This window comes from Lytechinus pictus, chromosome 11 (assembly GCF_037042905.1).
Source record: "Lytechinus pictus isolate F3 Inbred chromosome 11, Lp3.0, whole genome shotgun sequence".
In the NCBI taxonomy this organism is placed as follows: Eukaryota; Metazoa; Echinodermata; class Echinoidea; order Temnopleuroida; family Toxopneustidae; genus Lytechinus; species Lytechinus pictus.
In genome coordinates, this window is record NC_087255.1 from 8918420 (window position 1) to 8938434 (window position 20015).

The following is a 20015-nucleotide window of genomic DNA, read 5'->3' on the forward strand; positions in this document are numbered from 1 at the left end:
CCCCCCGCTGCGTACGGCACGTTTCTTTCTTCTAATTTTTCCCCTTTTAATTTCCTTGTTCCAATAACAAAATAACCGTTTGGCTTGCATCCATTTGGCTAATGTAACAATGAGAAGGAAAGCCGAAAGATGCATTTTTCTTTAAAACACAGGTATGAGTGTTGCATTGTAATTCAATACATTTTTAAATTTATGCCAATAAAAACTTGTTCAACGCCCTTGAGATAATTTTGTACATGATTCATGCTATTGACAAAAAAATATGATGAAGGAAATAGCTTACAACAACAGGGTTTTTAAAAACACTATACAATAGAATACACGCTGTTTTTATATCTCTGTCATTTGTTTCGTAAGGAAAAAAAAAAAATACATTTCCATTAGCAATGCAATTTTTTTTCATGTAGCTAACACACAAAATATATAGATCCCAACTATCGATTTCTATCTGCCCTGGGGAATCTGACTCACACATATCAATAATAATACGCCATTACCGTGGCAACAGTTTGCAACACATTGAAAAAATGTCTTGCCCATCTTTACCAAAAGACCAATGTGTGAGCAAAATATCATGAGAACTGGTTGAAAATTGATAAAATAGTTTGAACTACAACATTTGTACCCAATTTTAGACATATAATTTGTTGTTACCATGGCAATGCGATTTCCGACACATGCAACAATATGTCCTGAACATCTTTACCCCAAGACTAACGGGTGAGCCAAAGTTAATGAGAGTTGGTTGAAAACTGATAAAGTAGGTTGAACCAAAAGATTTGTTCCCAATTTGGGGCATATATTTTTGTTACCATGGCAACACGATTTCCGACACGTACGATAAATGTGTCTTCCACATTTTTACCTCAAAACAAATGTGTGAGATAAATTTCTTGAGAATTGATTAAGAATTGAGAAAGTTCGATGAGCAAGGTTTGCACCTAATTTTTGGCATTTCATGCCGTTGCCATGGCAACGCAATTTTCGGCACGTAGAAAAAATGTGTCTGAACATCTTTACCCCAAGGCCAATGTGTGGTCCAAATTTCAAGAGAATTGGTTAAAAATTGAGTAAACTATTTCCATACGCAAGATTTGCACTTACTTAAAAAAACCGAGGAAGTAGTTCGATGCGCAATATTTGCAACGGACCGACCGCCCGCCCGTACACTGATTCCTATATACCCCCTTCAAACTTCATTGGCGGAGGTATAATGATAAGAAGATTGTTAGAATAAGCGAATAAGACAATTTTCAAGAGGAGACAGGTCTTCTCAGGTAACCAATTATTGGCAAGCCATATACGGCCCGCGAAAACCAATGTGCGCCCCTGTGATTCCGCGGAATTCTCCAAGGACACGCCCCCAGCAACAGGTCTGTGATTGGCTGGGCATGGCCGTCACACAGCGCCCTTGGTGAGAGGTAGGCAACGGGGGCACAGCCTCTACGCCAAAAAGAACAAATGAATGCGTTGATAGAATTCAGTGACGCGCGCAATGCGCAACAGATTAGGAAACACATGTCCATTCTCAACTTAGCACTGGAGAATGGAAGACGTTAATTTGCCCTTCCTCCCGCCAATTTAAATAATAGTTGTTGCGAGTGGTTGGTTATAAAATTGTCAGGGTCGGAGGGTATTGCTTATGCCTCCAAAAATAAGGTACATATGTGATATGAAACCAGATTGGAATATATGGTACCGTTGTTAATAATTATATCGCGATTTCTGTTAGTACTCGAATAATCTGTCAAAGGCAATTGTACTAATTAATGTAAATGTGGTAATAGCAAAATTCTAAAGACAGGGTTCAGGATTGCTGAATGGGCCTGTTTAAGAGGCAAGTTGTGCCGGTTACAGTTGATTGAAATAACCTTAGTTTTTGATTGGTTATACTGCTGATTGTAACATGGACTGGTTTTGGTTGCTTGGCTGGGCATGTGTTTGGATGGAACAGCATTGGCTGCATAGGCTTGTATTAGTTGACTGGATGGGCATGATTGGATAGGCTTGCATTGGTTGGATGGGCTTGTGCTGGTTGGTTGGGCTTGATATGGTTGGGTTGGTTGGTTATTATCATAGGGATCCAAGCTCTACAAGCAGTGTTTTTACTGGATCCCCTCATTTCCAAACAGGTTCTTGTTAAAACAATTATTTATAATTTGTCTGAAGTTGATTTATAATTATAATTGATATGTATTTGTGTTTGTTTATGCATATGATGCATATTTGATTTGTATTTGGTTATGATGTACATGACGGAAGTTGAAAATTAACTTGTTTTTGCTTGGTTGGATGGGCTTGCATTGGTTGGATGGATGGACTTGTTATAATTGGTTGGTTGGTTATGACCATAGGGATCCACGCTCTACAAGCATTAGTGGACCCTCTCATTTCCAACCAAGCTGTTAATACTTCTGCACAATTTTTTTATATTTCGTCTGTAGTTGACTTGTAATTACAATTGAGATGTATTGGCATTTGTTTATGTATCATATGACGTATATTTGATTTATATTTCGTAATGATGTCCAACACCAATTTCGACTTGTTTGGTTGGTTGGGCTTGCGTTGGCTGCTTAGATGGGCTTAATATGGGTGGTTGGCTGAGGCTGTTCTGGTTGGCTGGATGGGATTGTTATGCTTGATTGGTTGGGCTTGTTACGGTTGGTTATGCTTGTTTTGGTTGGATGGATGGGCTTGCATTGGTTGGTTGGATGGGCTTGTTATGGTTGGTTGGGCTTGATATAGTTTGTTGGATGGGCTTGTTATGGCGTTTGGCTTGATTACCAAGTCTTTTTTTTTCTTACATGTATATTGGTCAAATTTCAACACAAGGGGGAGGTCAAGAAAATCGGGAGACAGGAACCCAACTTCCCAAAGTCCCCTGGCTGGATGTCTTCCCTTTCTAAGAATTCACCTTCAGGTCTTGAAGCCTCTCCCCCAATTTTATTTCACACACATGAGGTAATCTTGTATTGAATAGAGGATAAACGTTAAGAGGGGAATCCGCACCCCAGCAAAAACCTGTCCTGGGATCCCGTTTGGATCTCTTCCTTCTGGGAGGTCACGTGACCCGGTTTCTCCCTTAAAATCTGGTTGATTTTGGCTTGATCAATATTGTCTAGAAACTGTGTCCTAGTTAACAAATTGTAAATGTCGTTTTAATGATTCTGGGAAAATCCCCAAGTGGCAATAAAAGTTGAGAAACGGCAATTTCATATTTGATCTGTATATATTCTTGCTACAATAATAATAATAATACTAATGATAACAATAATAATAAATACATTTCCTGACATACACTACATGAAATGATCTCAGTGACAAAGGCAGAATGACTCCATTTTGCCTCTTGTTTATCATTAAGGTTAGCAAAACACTTCACAGCATATCACTTTTGGCTTAATCTTCGAATAATTTGTTTAGCATTTTTGGTATATAAAACAAAGAGAAAAGAAAAAAAAACGTGATAGAAAATTGAAATTATAAAGCTGACACGAACACAGAATTTGTCCTACTTCTAACATCTATTCAAATATTTTTAATTGTAAACAATTATGACATTGTCAACAATTATACTTAAGCTTGAAGCAATATATATGAAACTTTTACGTTAATTATAACCAAAGTATTACAGGTGGTCCAATGCAAGGGCATATGTAACAATGCAAAATAATATGTATTAGTACAGAATTCCTCAAACACATATTTCAGGTGGGCAAATGTAAAAATACAAACATGTCATCAATATGAGATTCCTAAAAACCCATCTCCAGGTGGGAAAGTGACAATGCAAAAAATAATATTGGCGAAACAAGGTTTTGAAAATATTAGATTTCATTAATATTTCCATGTGGTCAAAGTTTATAATGCCAAAATATCAATCCGAAATTTGTAGGAGATTACAAGCCATGCAATCCCATAACAAACAGGACAATATTTTATATGTTTTCAGGTGGTCAAACGTAAAAAAAAATATCATTAATATAAAATTTATGAAAATTGTTTTCCATGACAATGAAAAAAAATAAAAATAAAAGAAACATACATCTACAAATAGCGTGAAATAGGTTAAACATGAAGTTCAATAAGACACATATTTCACCAAAAAAGTTATCCAGGTGGTCAAAGGTACAAAGCAAGATATTATCAAAATAAATTTTTGGAAAATAGTTTTCCATGTTTATGGTAACAGTGACAGAAATATATATGAAATATAAACAAAGATAAATATAAAACATAAAACAAAAAATAACATGAAATACGCATAAGTCCTATAAGAGACATATAAAAAAAAAAGAATAGGTTATTCCAAGTGGTCAAAGGTAATAAAGCAAAAAATATCATCAATATGAATTTTCTAAAAAAAATTATAGAATTTTCCCAAAATTATGTGTAGTGAAGTCCAATATATATTTCACAATATAAACATCTTAAATCTATTGTCAATAGTACTATTTCAATATTTATTCAGCAAGAATGGAATTCAAAGTCCAAAATATAATATACCAGTTGAAAAATAAAATATAGATTTATTCATTACCTATGAAACAGCAAAATATACATGTCAGTTCTTTATCCATCTAAAAGCAGTAAAAAGAAAGTGCATACATTTTTTTTATATGAAACATTAACTATATTATGCAAGTTAAAGCCATAAAAATACAACAATATCCCAAACAGAGGCATACATCTTAACAGTTTAATCCACACACCTTGTATATTATGCTACATGGTGAGGTCATAACAAGGCAACTACTACCAAAAAAAAATGACCAATTCAATTAACTTATTACAATAATTTCATATGTAAATTAAGTAAACTTTGGAAGAAAGTACTATTTTGGCCTAATTTCCTGATAGAAACACATATATTAGTACTGGTATGTATAACATTACAATATCTTTCTGATTTACTAAAGTAAAAACATATTCCATAAATAAACCTCTTGATTACGACACATGAGGGGAAAGATAATTGTTATGCTGGGGATAAAAAGAACTGGAGGGAGATAAAGGAGAACAATATGGGACAGAAAGAAGGGCAGAAAAACACAAATAAAAGTAAATAAACATAAAGGAAGGTAAAATTGTCACACATTGTGATTGCTTATCATGATTTAAAAAATTGTTTCACGTTCATTTAATTGGGCAAGTCATAGCAAATGAACATAACAAATTCAAGTGAGATTTCTCATATTCCTGGTACTGATAAGATTTAAACATGAATAAATAAAAAAGATATGAAAAATCAACCTATCCAAATTGCAACCTGAGTTTACATCGAGAAGCACAGTTTAAAATTCTATCTCAAAGAGTTGTAATAAAGGTAAACATGATAAAATAGTCATACATCGTCAATACAATTACCATCACTTATAATCAAGAGATAAGCATATCAAGAATCCATTATTATTGTCAACTGTTCTATGTATACATGTAATGTTGTAACTTTTCATTGTCCTCTGTTTCCCCTAGAGGTCTTGAGTTTCAATAAACTTTCAAAACTTTAATGAGAGCAGTATGTGTTTCTGTGTTCATTCTTAAAGACATCACCCAAAAGATTCAGTGCATGACTAATTACATCGACAAGCCAGCTTTTCATGTAACATCAATAAAGACATCATAGAAATTATAAAAACAGTCTTTACTCTAACAGGACACATCGTATTGTTCTACCCAAATAAAATTGCTTGATCCTAATAGATAAGAGGGTCTGACTGAATGTTTTGATGTATTACATCTAGGAAGACAAGGGCCACAATTTACAAAATAGTTGTTTGAAATGTAAAAGTTGTTGTATATCACTTAAACAATTACTTTTCTCACTTTTTAATGAGACAGGTAATATGGCAATACATGTATACAAAACAAGTGATTATAGTAATAGAGTATGATTAAGTTCTCACATACGTGAATCAATTACCTACAATTAGACATGACGCTGGGTTTGGACCATTGACCTTGAAAAGAGAATGACCAGAGTCATTTTCTAATAAAATAAGCACAGACTTGACTCGTAAAGATATCATGTTCTTCTCAATGGAAAATACTCAATGAGGAAGTTGACGCTTGGATGAAGAGGGTGAAGTGGTTGAGTGGCTCTCTTTCACTTGACTTACAATCGATATTAAGACAGATTTATGTAAATAACTGGATTGATCATAATGTACTCTTTTCTATACAAAATTCATCTTAATTAATCAATCGCTAGGCTTTGTGTTAATGGGTCTGGAGGTGAGTTACCCATCTCGAGTCTGCGGAGATCATGTTTCCTCTTCATTCACCGATGTACTTGCTGTGTAGGTGAATGAAGAGGTTACACAGTGTCTCAAGAAAAGGCCATCACAAAACAATGCACGTAAACATACGACTTGTGTCATTGATTTAGAAAATAACCGTGGGCCAAATGACGGAGTTCATCTTTGGATTTACAGCACGTCCAGATTTGCATATTCCTCAAACTGATGCAAATGTTGATTAACGACATCATAGCAAAGCTCGTACTGATCCTGGAAAATGGGTAAAAAAAAAAAAAAAAGGAAAAAATATACCAATCGCCTAACTCTTAAAAAGATCGCGCCGCAAAATTTGATAACTATTTTTTTGAAGTCTTGAGCAACCTTTGAATCTAAATTTCTGACATACGGGTATACATGTAGCATCGTGATGCCACGTGACTTTTTACGAGATGTGTCATGCCAAAAATGGCTAATTTTTATACTTTGTGTACAAAGTCAATGGGAGATGAAAAATCATAAAAGGGTGATTATTTTTCATTCATATTGGTCTTAATTAATTAAGGTTTAATATAGTTGTTTAATGGTCTTTACTAATTTCCATTGAAATAGACAATGAAAAAACAAAGAAATACATAAGAAATTCTAATAACAAAGAAATACATGAAGAAAAAAATTGGCTTTCGCTATTTTTCTTTGTGAAAACCTTTAGATTAGATTACAAAGATGACCTCAAATTTGCATATATTATTCAAAATATACCAAAAATAATTATTTTCAGAATCTTTTTTATACTTGCTTGTAGTTTATGTAATAACAAATGTGCATGCCAAATTTTGGGGTGATCGCGCGAACGGCTGCAGAGATCAGAAGGGGAGACTGGCCCCCCAGTCTTAAAGGTCAAGTCCACCCCAGAAGAATGTTGATTTGAATAAATAGAGAAAAATCTAACAAGCACAACACTGAAAACTTCATCAAAATCAGATGTAAAATATTAAAGAAATTCATGACATTTTAAAGTTTCGCATACTTTTCTCTAAACAGTTATATGCACAACTCAGTGATACGTAAATGTAAGAATCTATGATGTCCATCACTCACTATTTCTTTTGTTTTTTATTGTTTGAATTATACAATATTTCAATTTATACAGAATTGACAAAAATGTAAAACTTGACCGAACTACATAATGTTAAACAATGTTAATTCCACAATTTCAGGGAGGAATAAAGCTTGATTTCCAAATGACATGGGTGAGAAAATCAGAATATTTCATATTTCAGATAATAAAATACAAAAGAAATAGTGAGTGCGTGATGTCATCTGTCCCCTCATTTGCATACTGGCCAGGATGTGCATATAACTGTTGTGTGAAATTAAACGAAACTTTAAAATGTCATACCTTTCTTATTTTACATCTGATTTTGATGAAATTTTTATGTGTTATGATTGTTGGATTTTTCTCTTTTTATTCAAATCAACTTTTTGTCGGGGTGGACTTGTCCTTTAAATACATCTCTAATAGTAATAGCCCAGTTCTTTTAGGATTAAGCTACGGTCACAAAGGTTAGTATGAACAACGCTTTTGTAGAAATCTCACTGCTCGTACAAATTCTGGAGTTCGTAGAGATTTGCAAATTGGGCAGATTCTAAAGACTTTCTTTTAAACAACTTTAGACCTTCTTGAGAAGTGAAATTATATTTAGTTATTAAATGGCCATAGAAATTGTACGACCAAGCTGCAACCTAACAAGCGATCGAAGAAGGGCTTACGAATGCTGGTTTCATACAGCCGTCTTGAGATCTCAATAAATTGTCCAAAAATCATCTGTACAGTGTTTGTTGCTGTTCTTAATGGCATTTGTGACTGAGTAATTTCCTGAATCTATCCCCATACAAAGCCCGGTAAATTGGGCAAATATAACTTAAGAATTGATATACATGCATCAAATGCTTTACAAAAGACAGTGCACAAGAAGAGAAACATTAAATACGAGTTCTAATCTAATGTATGATTATTATTAAGTCATAAGGCTTGTTTATAGTACATGTATTTTTCCACATTAGGAAAATGGCGTCAAATACATGTAGTCTGTGGAGGATTACTACTATTCTTTCTCATATTTAAAAGTTAAATGCACACCCAAGATATATGTTTTTTTTTACTGTCTCTAAGAGCCTATTTCCAACTGGTAATTATGCTTAAGATTAAAAATCCAGTGAAGATTGATTCCTTTAACAAATTCTCTATTCATCTCAGTAATTTATTTATCAAGTCTTCGATTTAGGAAGTATGTTAAGAGGACTCTACCCACGTATATGCGGCTACAATAAGGAAACAGGAAGGATGGCAGCTGGCAGCCTGAGACAAAAACCATAAGTCTGGATATTTTAGCATGACACATGTATTTATATTTAGGGTATTTCCTTGTTGTTATAAGGTTAATAATTTACAATTTTTTCCTTCAGCTTTGCAAATTATTATTGGCATTGGTGAACACTGCTTTAACGCTTAACCCTAACTAGGACGGGCTTTTTTGGCTGTTCTGTGGCCGGGGGGGGGGTTGATTCAACCCCCCCTGAGATCTCGGCCACCGATCGCGCGAGCGCCGCAAAAATTTGCACGCTGGTAGTGTGCGATGTAATTTACAAGGCTGTATGGTAAAATTTTCCAAAATAATGAGATTTTATTTTATATGAATTAATTATGCTAATTTATGCATAAATCATACTTTTTGCTCTAATTCACTAAATAAAGCTCCTAGAATGCAAATTTTTGGTAAAAATATTCTTTGTAGCATTCTTAACAATCGCAATTGAAAAAAACCTCGTTTTGGAAATCAATTTCTTATGTATTTTATTGTTTTATGAATTTCTTATGTATTTCCTTGTTTTTCAACCTTTTGTTTTTCTCTGTGTTTTTCACCAGATTTATTGCACAACCTTTTTGAAGCATAATTATGCTAAAATCAATTGATTTCAGCAGCTTAAAGTAAAAATAATCATATCTTTATGAATAAGATGAGAAAACTCAATTTGCATTGACTTTGTACACAAAATCACGTTTTGGAACAATTTTTGGTCTGACATGCACTTACGAAATGTTGCGTAATTTCGGAACCGCGTACCCGGGTGTCGTAAATTTGGTATAAAAAAATGCGCGAGACTTAAAAGTATAACCTCTGTGAGTGGCGCGGTAAAAAAATATCGCGCGGCAGAATGATCGTAGAAAATGTTGAGGGGGGGGGTTGATTCAACCATTTTAGGGTTTAACACCTGAATAGCACGGCCTGATTTTTTATCTGTGACTAGGATATGTTATGAAATGAATTCATGAAAGACTTGTAGCTGATAATTATTATTCAGTATTTCCAAAAAGTGAATTGAGTCACCAGAAACACCATTCCAATATCATTCAATGTACTAACAAGTGTTACATTACTCTCCCCCGGACTGTGATTATGATGATAATAATAATAGTAATAACAATAATAATAATGATAATAAAAGTAATACTCTACTACTACTTCTACTACTACCACCACTACTACTACTACTATTACCACTAATAATAACAATAATGAAAATACTGATATTGGTAATTATACCTATAATAATACTGAAATGACAATGCAAGATAATCATAATGATGATTACAAAGAAATTGTTTGTTATCATTATCATTACCATTATTACAAAATAATTATTGATCTAACCCTAAATCTCGCGGGGTATTTTTATTCTTGTCATTCCCGGGGGGGGGGGGGGGGGGCATTATGGCCCCCCCTTAACCCTAACTAGGCCGGGCTTTTTGGCTGTTCTGTGGCCGGGGGGGGGGGGGTTGATTCAACCCCCCCGAGATCTCGGCCGCCGATCTCGCGAGCGCCGCAAAAATTTGCACGCTGGTAGTGTGCGATATAATCTACAAGGCTGTATGGTAAAATTTTCCAAAATAATGAGATTTTATTTTATATGAATTAATTATGCTAATCTATGCATAAATCATACTTTTTGCTCTAATTCACTAAATAAAGCTCCTAGAATGCTAATTTTTGGTAAAAATATTCTTTGTAGCATTCTTAACAATGGCAATTGAAAAAAACTTCCGTTTGGAAATCAATTTCTTATGTATTTTATTGTTTTATGAATTTCTTATGTATTTCTATGTTTTTCAACCTTTTGTTTTTCTTTGTTTTTTTCACCAGATTTATTGCACAACCTTTTTGAAGCATAATTATGCTAAAATTAATTGCTTTCAGCTGTTTAAAGTAAAAATAATCATATCTTTATGAATAAGATGAGAAAACTCAATTTGCATTGACTTTGTACACAAAATCACGTTTTGGAACAATTTTTGGTCTGACATGCACTTACATAATGTTGCGTAATTTCGGAACCGCGTACCCAGGCATCGTAAATTTGGTCTCAAAAGATGCGCGAGACTTGAAAGTATAAACTCTGTGAGTGGCGCGGTCAAAAAATTTCGCACGGCGGAATGATCGCAGAAAATGTTGAGGGGGGGGTTGATTCAACCCCCCCCCGGCCATTTTAGGGTTAAGATCTCAGCCGCGGATTGCACGATCACAACAAAAATTTGCATGATGGTAGAGAATGACGTAATCTACGCAGTTGCATTGGTAAATTTCACTGAATTCATATATTTTTATTTTATATGAATTAATTATGATAATTTATTCATGAAATCATACTTTTTGCTCTGATTCACTAAATAAAGCTCCTAGAATGCTATTTTTTGGTGAAAATATTCTTTATAGCATTCCTAACAATTGTGAATGAAAAAAATTCTGGTACTAAGACCGATTTTCTTATGTATTTTATTTTTTTAATTTCTTATGTATTTCTTTGTTTTTTTACTTTTTGTTTTTTTATTGTTTTTTCGATGGAAATCGTTCCAGACTCAATTCTGATCATAAGGCAAAATTAATTAAGTTTAATCAGTAAAGTAGAAATAATGATACATTTATGAATTTGGGCTAAATACACAATTTGCATTGGATTTGTACATGAAATCACGTTTATGAGCAATTTGGGGTCTGACATGCACTTACATAACGTTGCGTAATGTCGTAACTGCGTTCCCGGGCGTCACAAATTTGGTCTCAAAATTTGCGTGAGACTTGAAAGTAAAGTCAGTGAGCGGCAAGGTCAAAAAATTTTGCGCAGCAGATATATCGCGAAAATGGTCGAGGGGGGGGCCATTACGGCCCCCCCCCCAGGGAGGATTAGGGTTAAACAACCACAACAACGAAAATTTAATTCTTACCAATGTTTCAACCATGTTAGGTCTGCTTGATCTGAGTCTCTTGACGGCTTGGAAGATGTCTATGGTATTATCTTTCCTCAGTTTCTCCATAATGGACCACAAAGCACAGAACACTCCACTGCGGCCGATACCGTTTCTATATGGTAGACACACAGAGCAACACAAACAAAAAAAACATTAAGTAATGACATGTGGTTCAGGTGAATTTAAGGCAATGTCAATTGAATCATGTCTTTACAATCAGAGGGATGTAGATTCAAATCCCAATCCGAGCATTAATTTCCTTCTGCACGGCATCCATCCACACTGTGCTGCACCCATTCTAACGTAAGGTTAATGGGTACCGGCAAGAAGGTAGCCTAGCTAAGCTGGTGTAATATTTATTTATTTATCACATCTTATTTTACCAAGGTGACTCTGTCAGTGGGTCAAACACTGTTATACTTAGAGGCCCTGGAATACAATAACTAAAATACACTAGAAAAACAATAAAAAAAGCATGTACATGAAACTTATTGTCAACTACATATAGTTCAGTAGAGTGGAGTCAGGAACCACATGGTGTCTGGCATGTGAAAATGTTTGTTGGTATACTAATATTGGCTATAAATATATATATATATGATATATTTTACTGTATTTAGTGAGTGGGAAGTCATTTACTAAATGAATTTCATGAGGGGTCTTGCCTAGTTTTGGGTCACTTTCCAGAATCTTACTGAAAATGTGTGTTTAGGAGGTGCCTGCCTTACATAATGTGGCAAACGATTCCACTCCACTGTACCAACATGGGAAATAGCTTGCCAAAATTTGTCCTTGCTTTTGGTATCAAAAGTTCATCAGTTATTGCAGCTCTGGTTCTGTAACCATGAATATAATTTGCTTTGTCAAATAGATTGGTCAGGTATTTTGGTGCCTGTCCATTTATAGCTCTGTATACCAGCTTACATCTTTGCATTTTCCACCTATTTTCAATAGATGTCCGGTTCATCTGACTCAAAACATAATCTGTGGAAGTATGTGTACCAACTCCAAGGACAATTCGTGCCATTCTTTAATCAAATATAGGAGCACTTTACAAGGTGGATATATGCACTAGTACATATAATGGAATCTTAATATACATAAGTAATTTGTGAACTATTCTAGTATTCATTACAACATTATGGCAATGTAAAATAGATTTTAACACAAAATTACCAATCCCAGCAAATGTATCTACATGTACTTCTGTGAAATAATGTTTCAAAAACATAAAATTCTATGAATCAAATGCACGCATTTGTGAAAATAAGTTGATCCATAGGTCAAAAATGTAAAATGCACTGATTTACACTTACATGCAATGGACAATAGCTGGTCCCTTGCTCTCTGCCTTCTTAATGCTGCCCTCAACAGCTTCGATGAGTTTAATTAAAGATAAAGGAGAGTCTGGTTTGTTGTGTGACATACCCCATCCTAGCATCTCAAAATGTTCAATTGTCATACTCTGTAAAGGAAAAAAAAAAAAAAAACATTGTTGTAATCATTGTGATTTCTCTTATCTCTAGTACAACCAAAAAAGTGGAAAAATTATGGTCTGCTTTAACCCTAATAACACGGGGGGGGGGGGCTGATTCAGCCCTCAACATTTTTCACGACAAATCCGCCGCGCATTTTTTACCGCGTCGCTCACTTACATTTTTATTTTCAAGTCTCGTGCAACTTTTGAGACCAAAATTATGCAACATTTCCTACATGTAAGTGCATGCAGACTCAAAATTGCTCAAAAACATGATTTTTTTTACAAATCCAATGCAAATGGTCTTTTTACCAAAAAATTCATAAATGTATGATTATTTTTCTTTTTACTGATTAAAATAAATTAATTTCATCTTGTTTATGGTCAAAATAAAGTCCAAGATAATTTCCATTGAAAAACAATAAAAAAACATCAAGTTGAAAAACAAAGAAATACATAAGAAATTTAGAAAACAATAAAATGCGTAATGAATGTGACGTTGAATTTTATTAAAAGTACATTATATCAGATTCCTATAAAGAGTCAGAACAAAACGTAGCATTTTTCGGCATTATTTACCTGTAGTTAATTAGAGCAAACTTTAGATTTTTCGCAAAAATTAGCATAATTAATTAGCAATGAGATTTTTCACTGAATTTGATATCATGGGTAACGCTCGTGCCAATTTTCGTCGCGATCCCGCGATCGATGGCTGAAATCATATCAGCCCCATCCCCCCAGTCTTCTTAGGCTTCGAAATAGCCCAGTCTATTTAAGGTTAAAGCCCATTTCACAATTTTGTAAATACCCAGAATGCATGTCATTATTCCACTTAAATACAAGAATATTTATACCCAAACTGTTTTGTGATGTAGAGAAAATAAAAGAGAGCTTTCTGATATCTATTCCCTACATTTGTAAGATATACAATATAAAGCTTTTTTAAAGAAAATACAAACATTGCCAAGACAATGTACTAATTTTCAAGAAAAAAAATCACAATGAGTTGGCAAATGAAAAAGATGAAATGACCACTACACTATACTACTGCTTCTTATAATAATCACAACAATAATATACATGTAAATAACAATAAAAACAACATTAATAATGAATAATAATGAAAATTATAATGAGAAAAAAACAATGATAACTATAAAAGCAATTGAAATTACAATAATGATGATAATTAGGTAATAAGGATTACCTCTCCTAAGTCATTGGAAAGGCTTAGATTCCTCTTTACAAAGTTCATTGTACTCTCCGATTCCAGAGCGGTCACCTCCAGTGATCCAAAGGCAATGCTGCCCTCTTCTGGCCAGTACTGGACACAGTCATCCTGAACATATTATCAGAGGAAGAGATATTTTTTCCATTAGAGCTTGATTAGAAAGGTCTTGTTATTTTTATCAAAGTATACAATTCTATTTCTATACATTATTACGGTACACTCCTACCATGTGTAGCAGTACAAGGGAAAGGGGGGGGGCCTAGGGGATATACTTTTCCAAGTGATAAAATTGTAAAGGAAAATAGAGAGAAAAGGTTATATATTAAGAACAATTTAGGAAATAAAGAAGACAGAAAATCGAAAAGAGAATGTTCACTAGTGCAATTTAATAATTAAACATTTTCTTTCATAAAAAGTAACTCCATCAAAATTACCATGGAAATTCCCCTGTCACAGGTTTGTTTGTAATTCATTCACATTTATTAATACAATCTATGCAATATCAAATTTTTCAAAAAAGTCATGAAAATTATTGCTCTTTTGGGCCATAGATTAATCAACATTATTCAATGTATATGTGTCCTTTATATTTGAATTTCAATTGTTCTTTTCTTTGCTTGTCAAGTATTTATTTTTCTTGTTAATGTTTCAATAAATATTCTAATTTCTGATGAATTTTACAATGATGTTTGCAAGGACCAATTGATTCACTGTGTTTTGTGCAAGTATATCTTAAATTCCTGGTAAGAAGTGTTTATGTCATACATTTAGAGATCCCTCTCTAAATTTTCAACCCTGTGGGGGCATCTTCAAATTCTCAATATGACCTTTGGTGAGGAGGGATATCAAGAACTTCCAAAAAATAACAGTAAATGCCTCTTCTACAGGGACATAAATCAATTCATTTACCTTTTTTTGCAAGGGTAACTTTGAAGCTTCAGCACTATCATCATCCTTTTAACCCTAAAAAGACTGGGGGGGGGGGCTGATTCAGCCCCCCCCTCGACATTTTTCGCGATAAATCCGCCGCGCGAAATTTTTCGACCGCGTCAGTCGCTGACTTTTTACTTTCAAGTCTCACACAATTTTTTAGACCAAAATTGTGACCCCCTGGTATGCAGTTCCGAAATTACACAACATTTCGTAAGTGCATGCAGACCCAAAATTACTTAAAAACATGAATTTGTGTACAAATCCTATGCAAATGGTGTTTTTAGCCAAAATTCATAAATGTATCATTATTTTTACTTTTACTGCTTAAAATCAATTAATTTTATCTTTTTTATGGTCAAAATAAAGTCCCTGACGATTTCCATTGAAAAAACAATAAAAAACAAAAAGTCGAAAAACAAGGAAATACATAAGAAATTTAGAAAACAATAGAATACATAATAAAATAAATGTGATGTTGAAAATTTTGAAAAATAAATTTGATCAAATGCCTATCTAGAGTATGTGAAACAAAAATTAGCATTTTAGGGGCATTATTTTATTAATTAGAGCAAACTTATGATTTTACGCATAATTTAGCATAATTAATGAGCAATGAGATTTTTCGCAGAATTTGATATTAGTTTTGTAGATAATGCCATGGGTAACGCGCGTGCCAATTTTCGTCGCGATCGCGCGATCGACGGCCGAGATCATAAGGGGGGGGGGCTGAATCAGCCCCCCCCCCAGTCTTCTTAGGCGTCGAAATAGCCCAGTCTATTTAGGGTTAAAGCCACTCTTTAAGCATCTTAGTATCCATTACAATATGTTTGATTATATGCCCTTCAAGCAGCAAGAATATATTCCTTGTAATGCATCCTTAACCCTTTGCGCGCGACGGGCTTCCACAGAAGCCCAGCGAGTCGTTCACTTAGCTACGACGGGCTTCTACAGAAGCAGAGATATGTTTGGTTTTATTCAATGAAGTTTTTCAGCTTTTTCGTAATTGTTATGTACTAAAACCTCTGCCACTATTTCCTCTATAAACCTATTTCGATAACAGATTGAAAAAAATATACAGCTACGTGGGGAAAAATCCCGAACATAGGAAATCATTTCAACTTTACCCGATTTTTTCGTTGGAGTCTGACGGGGAGGATAAATTTTGTGACGAGCACGTACGCGCGCGCACAAGGCCTGATCACGTGATTTGATCCATATCGTTGTTCTGATAGATATACGCTAACATCTTTTCTGCAGATCGTCACGTAATAAGCTACGCGTTTATTCACCATTTTCGTCTTATTTGTTTAATCAAGAAGATATCACTCTAGATAGAATGATATCTCCTTGGTTTCATCGATCGATTGTATTTTCAGAAAAACAAAAAGCTTGTAATGTCTTAGTACTTAAGTTTGAGCTGATCTCGGTGCACTTTTGAACTTTTTCCCTCCCTGTCATCCCCCTTCTTATTATTTTTGTCTACTATTCTGAAAAAAAGAGAAAAGAAAGCAGTTAAGCACACCATTCATCTTCTGCTCTTTTCAAAAGGGAAACGTCCATGTAGTTCATGATATCGGCACTACCCGAACTAAAGAATGTCTGGGCGGCCACTCAAACAAATTCCTTCCGAAAAGAGCAGGATACAGATGGTCAACGCCCCGAACAAAAGGAAGATTAGTGTTTATCGGCAGGATGACCCATTGAATGCTTTTTGCACTAAGCAATACAAAAAGCTTTTATGAATACTTTTTTTTTAACCAACATACCGTATCTAAAAAAAAAAATTGTCTCATTTACCGACAACACTGGTGCTTATGACATCCGTCGGCGATTCATTTTGCATAAAAGCGCTACCCCTGGGTGATGATGCATATAAGGATGAACGAAGAATCATTTAGGAAAATTATAAAAAAAATATGTTCAGATGTCACGGAGAAAGAGAGAGAATGAGAGACAGAGATAAAAGGGGAAAAAGACAAGTGCGCTTTTGCTAAAATTCCATGAATATCTACTTAAACGAATAACAACATGACTTTATTTTTTGGTTAGATTACTTTTTAAAAATCCCACAACTTTTGTTTGTCGCAACTCGGTCCCCAGACCCTTGCCAAACTGATGACTTTTTATCATTATTCTTGTTTGACCTTGCCCCCCCCCAAATGGAAATGTTCTGACCTACAATCTAATATTGCTTGTTTGTCTCCTCCGATTTTCTGTTTTTAATTGCGAGTAACGCGGTAGAAAAGATAAGAATAAAGACCGTCCTGGCCATTTTTTCCCCGTTACGACAAAAAAAAAAAAAATCGCATTTGGGGCGCTTAGCATGGTTAGCATCTAAACCAAAATATTTGGAAAAAGATGTTATACAGGGACAGCAATGTTTTTTTTATGGTGCAGGGGTTGAGCTGTGGGACGGGGGTGAAGCGGCTAAAAAAAATCACAATTTGTTAATTCATGTCATTTTACAGAATGAATTTATAATAGGTTAGGTTTTATAGAAGCTCTTCATCTTATTTCCTTTTCTCTCCCAGATGAAAACTTTTGCATTGAAAAGTTGCCGGAAACATAATCACTTCAAATGATAATACCAATAATGAACTAAAAGTTTCCTCGCGCGAAATGGAGGAAATAGAATGATACAGGATGATAATTTGTTTGTCTGGCGTGTCACCCGATAGAACCCTCTCAATCCTACAAACTTTTATTCATGTTTGACCTACACCCCCCCCCAATAAAAAATGTTGATACCGACCCAAATTTATTGATTTTCCTACTTTCTCGCCAATTTCTTTCTTCTTTTTTTTTTGGGGCGAATAGCGTGGTAGAAAAGATTCATAGAGGAAACAAATTGTTTCCGTTACTGCAAACAAACATTTCGGGCGCTTACCCTGGTTAGCATCAAAACCAAAATATCTTATTTTTAAAAATAAAAAACAGGGGCCACTGAGCGTTTTTGATAATGGAGGGGTTAGCTGAATGTGGGAGGGAGTGGACCGGCCAAAAAAAAATCATAAATTTATGTAGACTTCGGATTTTGTTGTACATGTTTGCTGAAAGGGGTGAGGACTGAAACTTCCTACCAACTCCGCTGCCTCTGTACTATGAGATTGAACGATTAAAACGATAGAGACAAAAATGAATTATAATTATTGTGAATGTTTTTTTTTATGATTTATTTATTACTTTGTTTTCGGCTGTGAAATCAAGGAGACAATATAACAAAACGAAGGAGATAATCGAACAAAACAAAAGAACAAATAAAAAAAACACACTTATGATTACGGATGGTATACTAGTAATTTATTCAAGAAAAATTAATTTCTCTTACTTTCAGTAATTGCTATCATGGCTCTTTTTGAGGGAATAGTAAGATAAAGAAAGAAACGTAGAAAGTGACAAGAAGAGAGTTGGGAGGTATGATTTCAGACTTACAATTTTAGTCACTTTTATTCGTTTAACACTTTGAAATAATTTCAGGATATATTACAAATCGAATACCGGTGCGCAAACTTCAGGAACAAAATCATTTTATCATTATAATAGCTGCGTGGAAAATCGAATAAAATGAGACTGAGACATATAATTTATGAAAAAATCTAAAAAAGAAAATTACTTTTAGTGAAAGATTGAGGCCTCTGTCTTGCCATAACCCTAAGCCCCAAGTTCACAAAAATAGTTTAGTTGTGCATTTTTATACGATGATGATGATCATCATCATCGTATTGTCTTTTGCGAAAGATATCTACCCATGTTATCAATATAGAAAATGGAAGATGATATAGAATTTATTGTGAAATGACAGTTACAATAGTAATTATAAAAGGTTTTTCGAGACATTATTTGAGAAACTGGGGGAAAAAACCCAAAATTTTTCGACACGATGACCACGATGCAATAGAACTAGAGGCCCACAAAAGACAGGTTGACCTTATATTTTTTGGGGGGCGCTTACCCTGGTGAGAATCAACACCCAAATATTTGAAAAAGATGTATAAATAAATCTAATTTAGATGCTACAATTTCAATAGATAAAAATAATTTACTTTCTCTCATCGTGACGAACAGTAATCGGTAGCATGGTTTTTTTGGAGGGAAAAGGGAGATAGAAAAATGATAGAATGAGACGAGGAGAGCGTTGGGAGGTATGATTTCAGATCCACTATTTGAGTCACATTTACCCCTTCGATCTTTGAAATTGCAACAGGAAAACAAATCGAAGACTGGTATGCAATCTTCAGGAACAAAATTATTTTTTATTACAAACTATAATTCATGAAAAGAAGAAACCAAAGGCGATTTTTAGTGAAACATTGAGGCCACCGTCTTAAAGCCCAGAAGCCAAAAATCACAAAATAGTTTCGGACTTTCGTTGCGCAGCATCATCATTGTACTTGCAAGGGAATATTCACCCTTTTTTGTATAAAGGTATTTGGTATGCTGTGATTTCACCCAAAACGGATTATCGTCGTAATTATACACTTTGCAAATGATCTGTATACAAGGGGGTAAAGAGACCATTCATGAGTAGCGTGACAATAGGCAATGAAAAAAAGCACCAGAGCTGACAACAAAGCGGTATCGATCGAACCCGACTTGTCCGCGCGTGCTGATTGCCCTTACGCATTTTTGTACACAGTGCCTATTGACTTCGGAAAAAGCGAAGATTTGACAAAATAACACGACTTTTTCCTTGTAAATTTCTTAACTATTCTGTTGATTTGAGAAGCGAGACCTTTAGTTCTAGAAAGAAAAATGTCTGATCTTTCATCTTTACATTTACTAAAAATCCTGAAAATACTTCAGTTTGGCGCAATTAGCAATAGATTA

The 20015-nt window shown here is 34.4% G+C and overlaps 1 protein-coding gene across 1 annotated transcript in view; it reads right to left on the reverse strand.

Moving 5' to 3' along the window:
- Nucleotides 1-3213: 3213 nt before the first annotated feature.
- LOC129271726 (receptor-type tyrosine-protein phosphatase mu-like) overlaps nucleotides 3214-20015 on the reverse strand; it is a 66390-nt gene continuing 49588 nt past the window's right edge. Inside the window, exons 28-31 of the mRNA XM_064106641.1 lie at nucleotides 14232-14363; nucleotides 12864-13012; nucleotides 11524-11659; nucleotides 3214-6512 (exon numbers count right to left, since the gene is read on the reverse strand). Coding sequence (XP_063962711.1) covers nucleotides 6432-6512; nucleotides 11524-11659; nucleotides 12864-13012; nucleotides 14232-14363 — 498 coding nt within the window. The 3' untranslated portion in view covers nucleotides 3214-6431. The remainder of the gene's footprint in view (nucleotides 6513-11523; nucleotides 11660-12863; nucleotides 13013-14231; nucleotides 14364-20015) is intronic.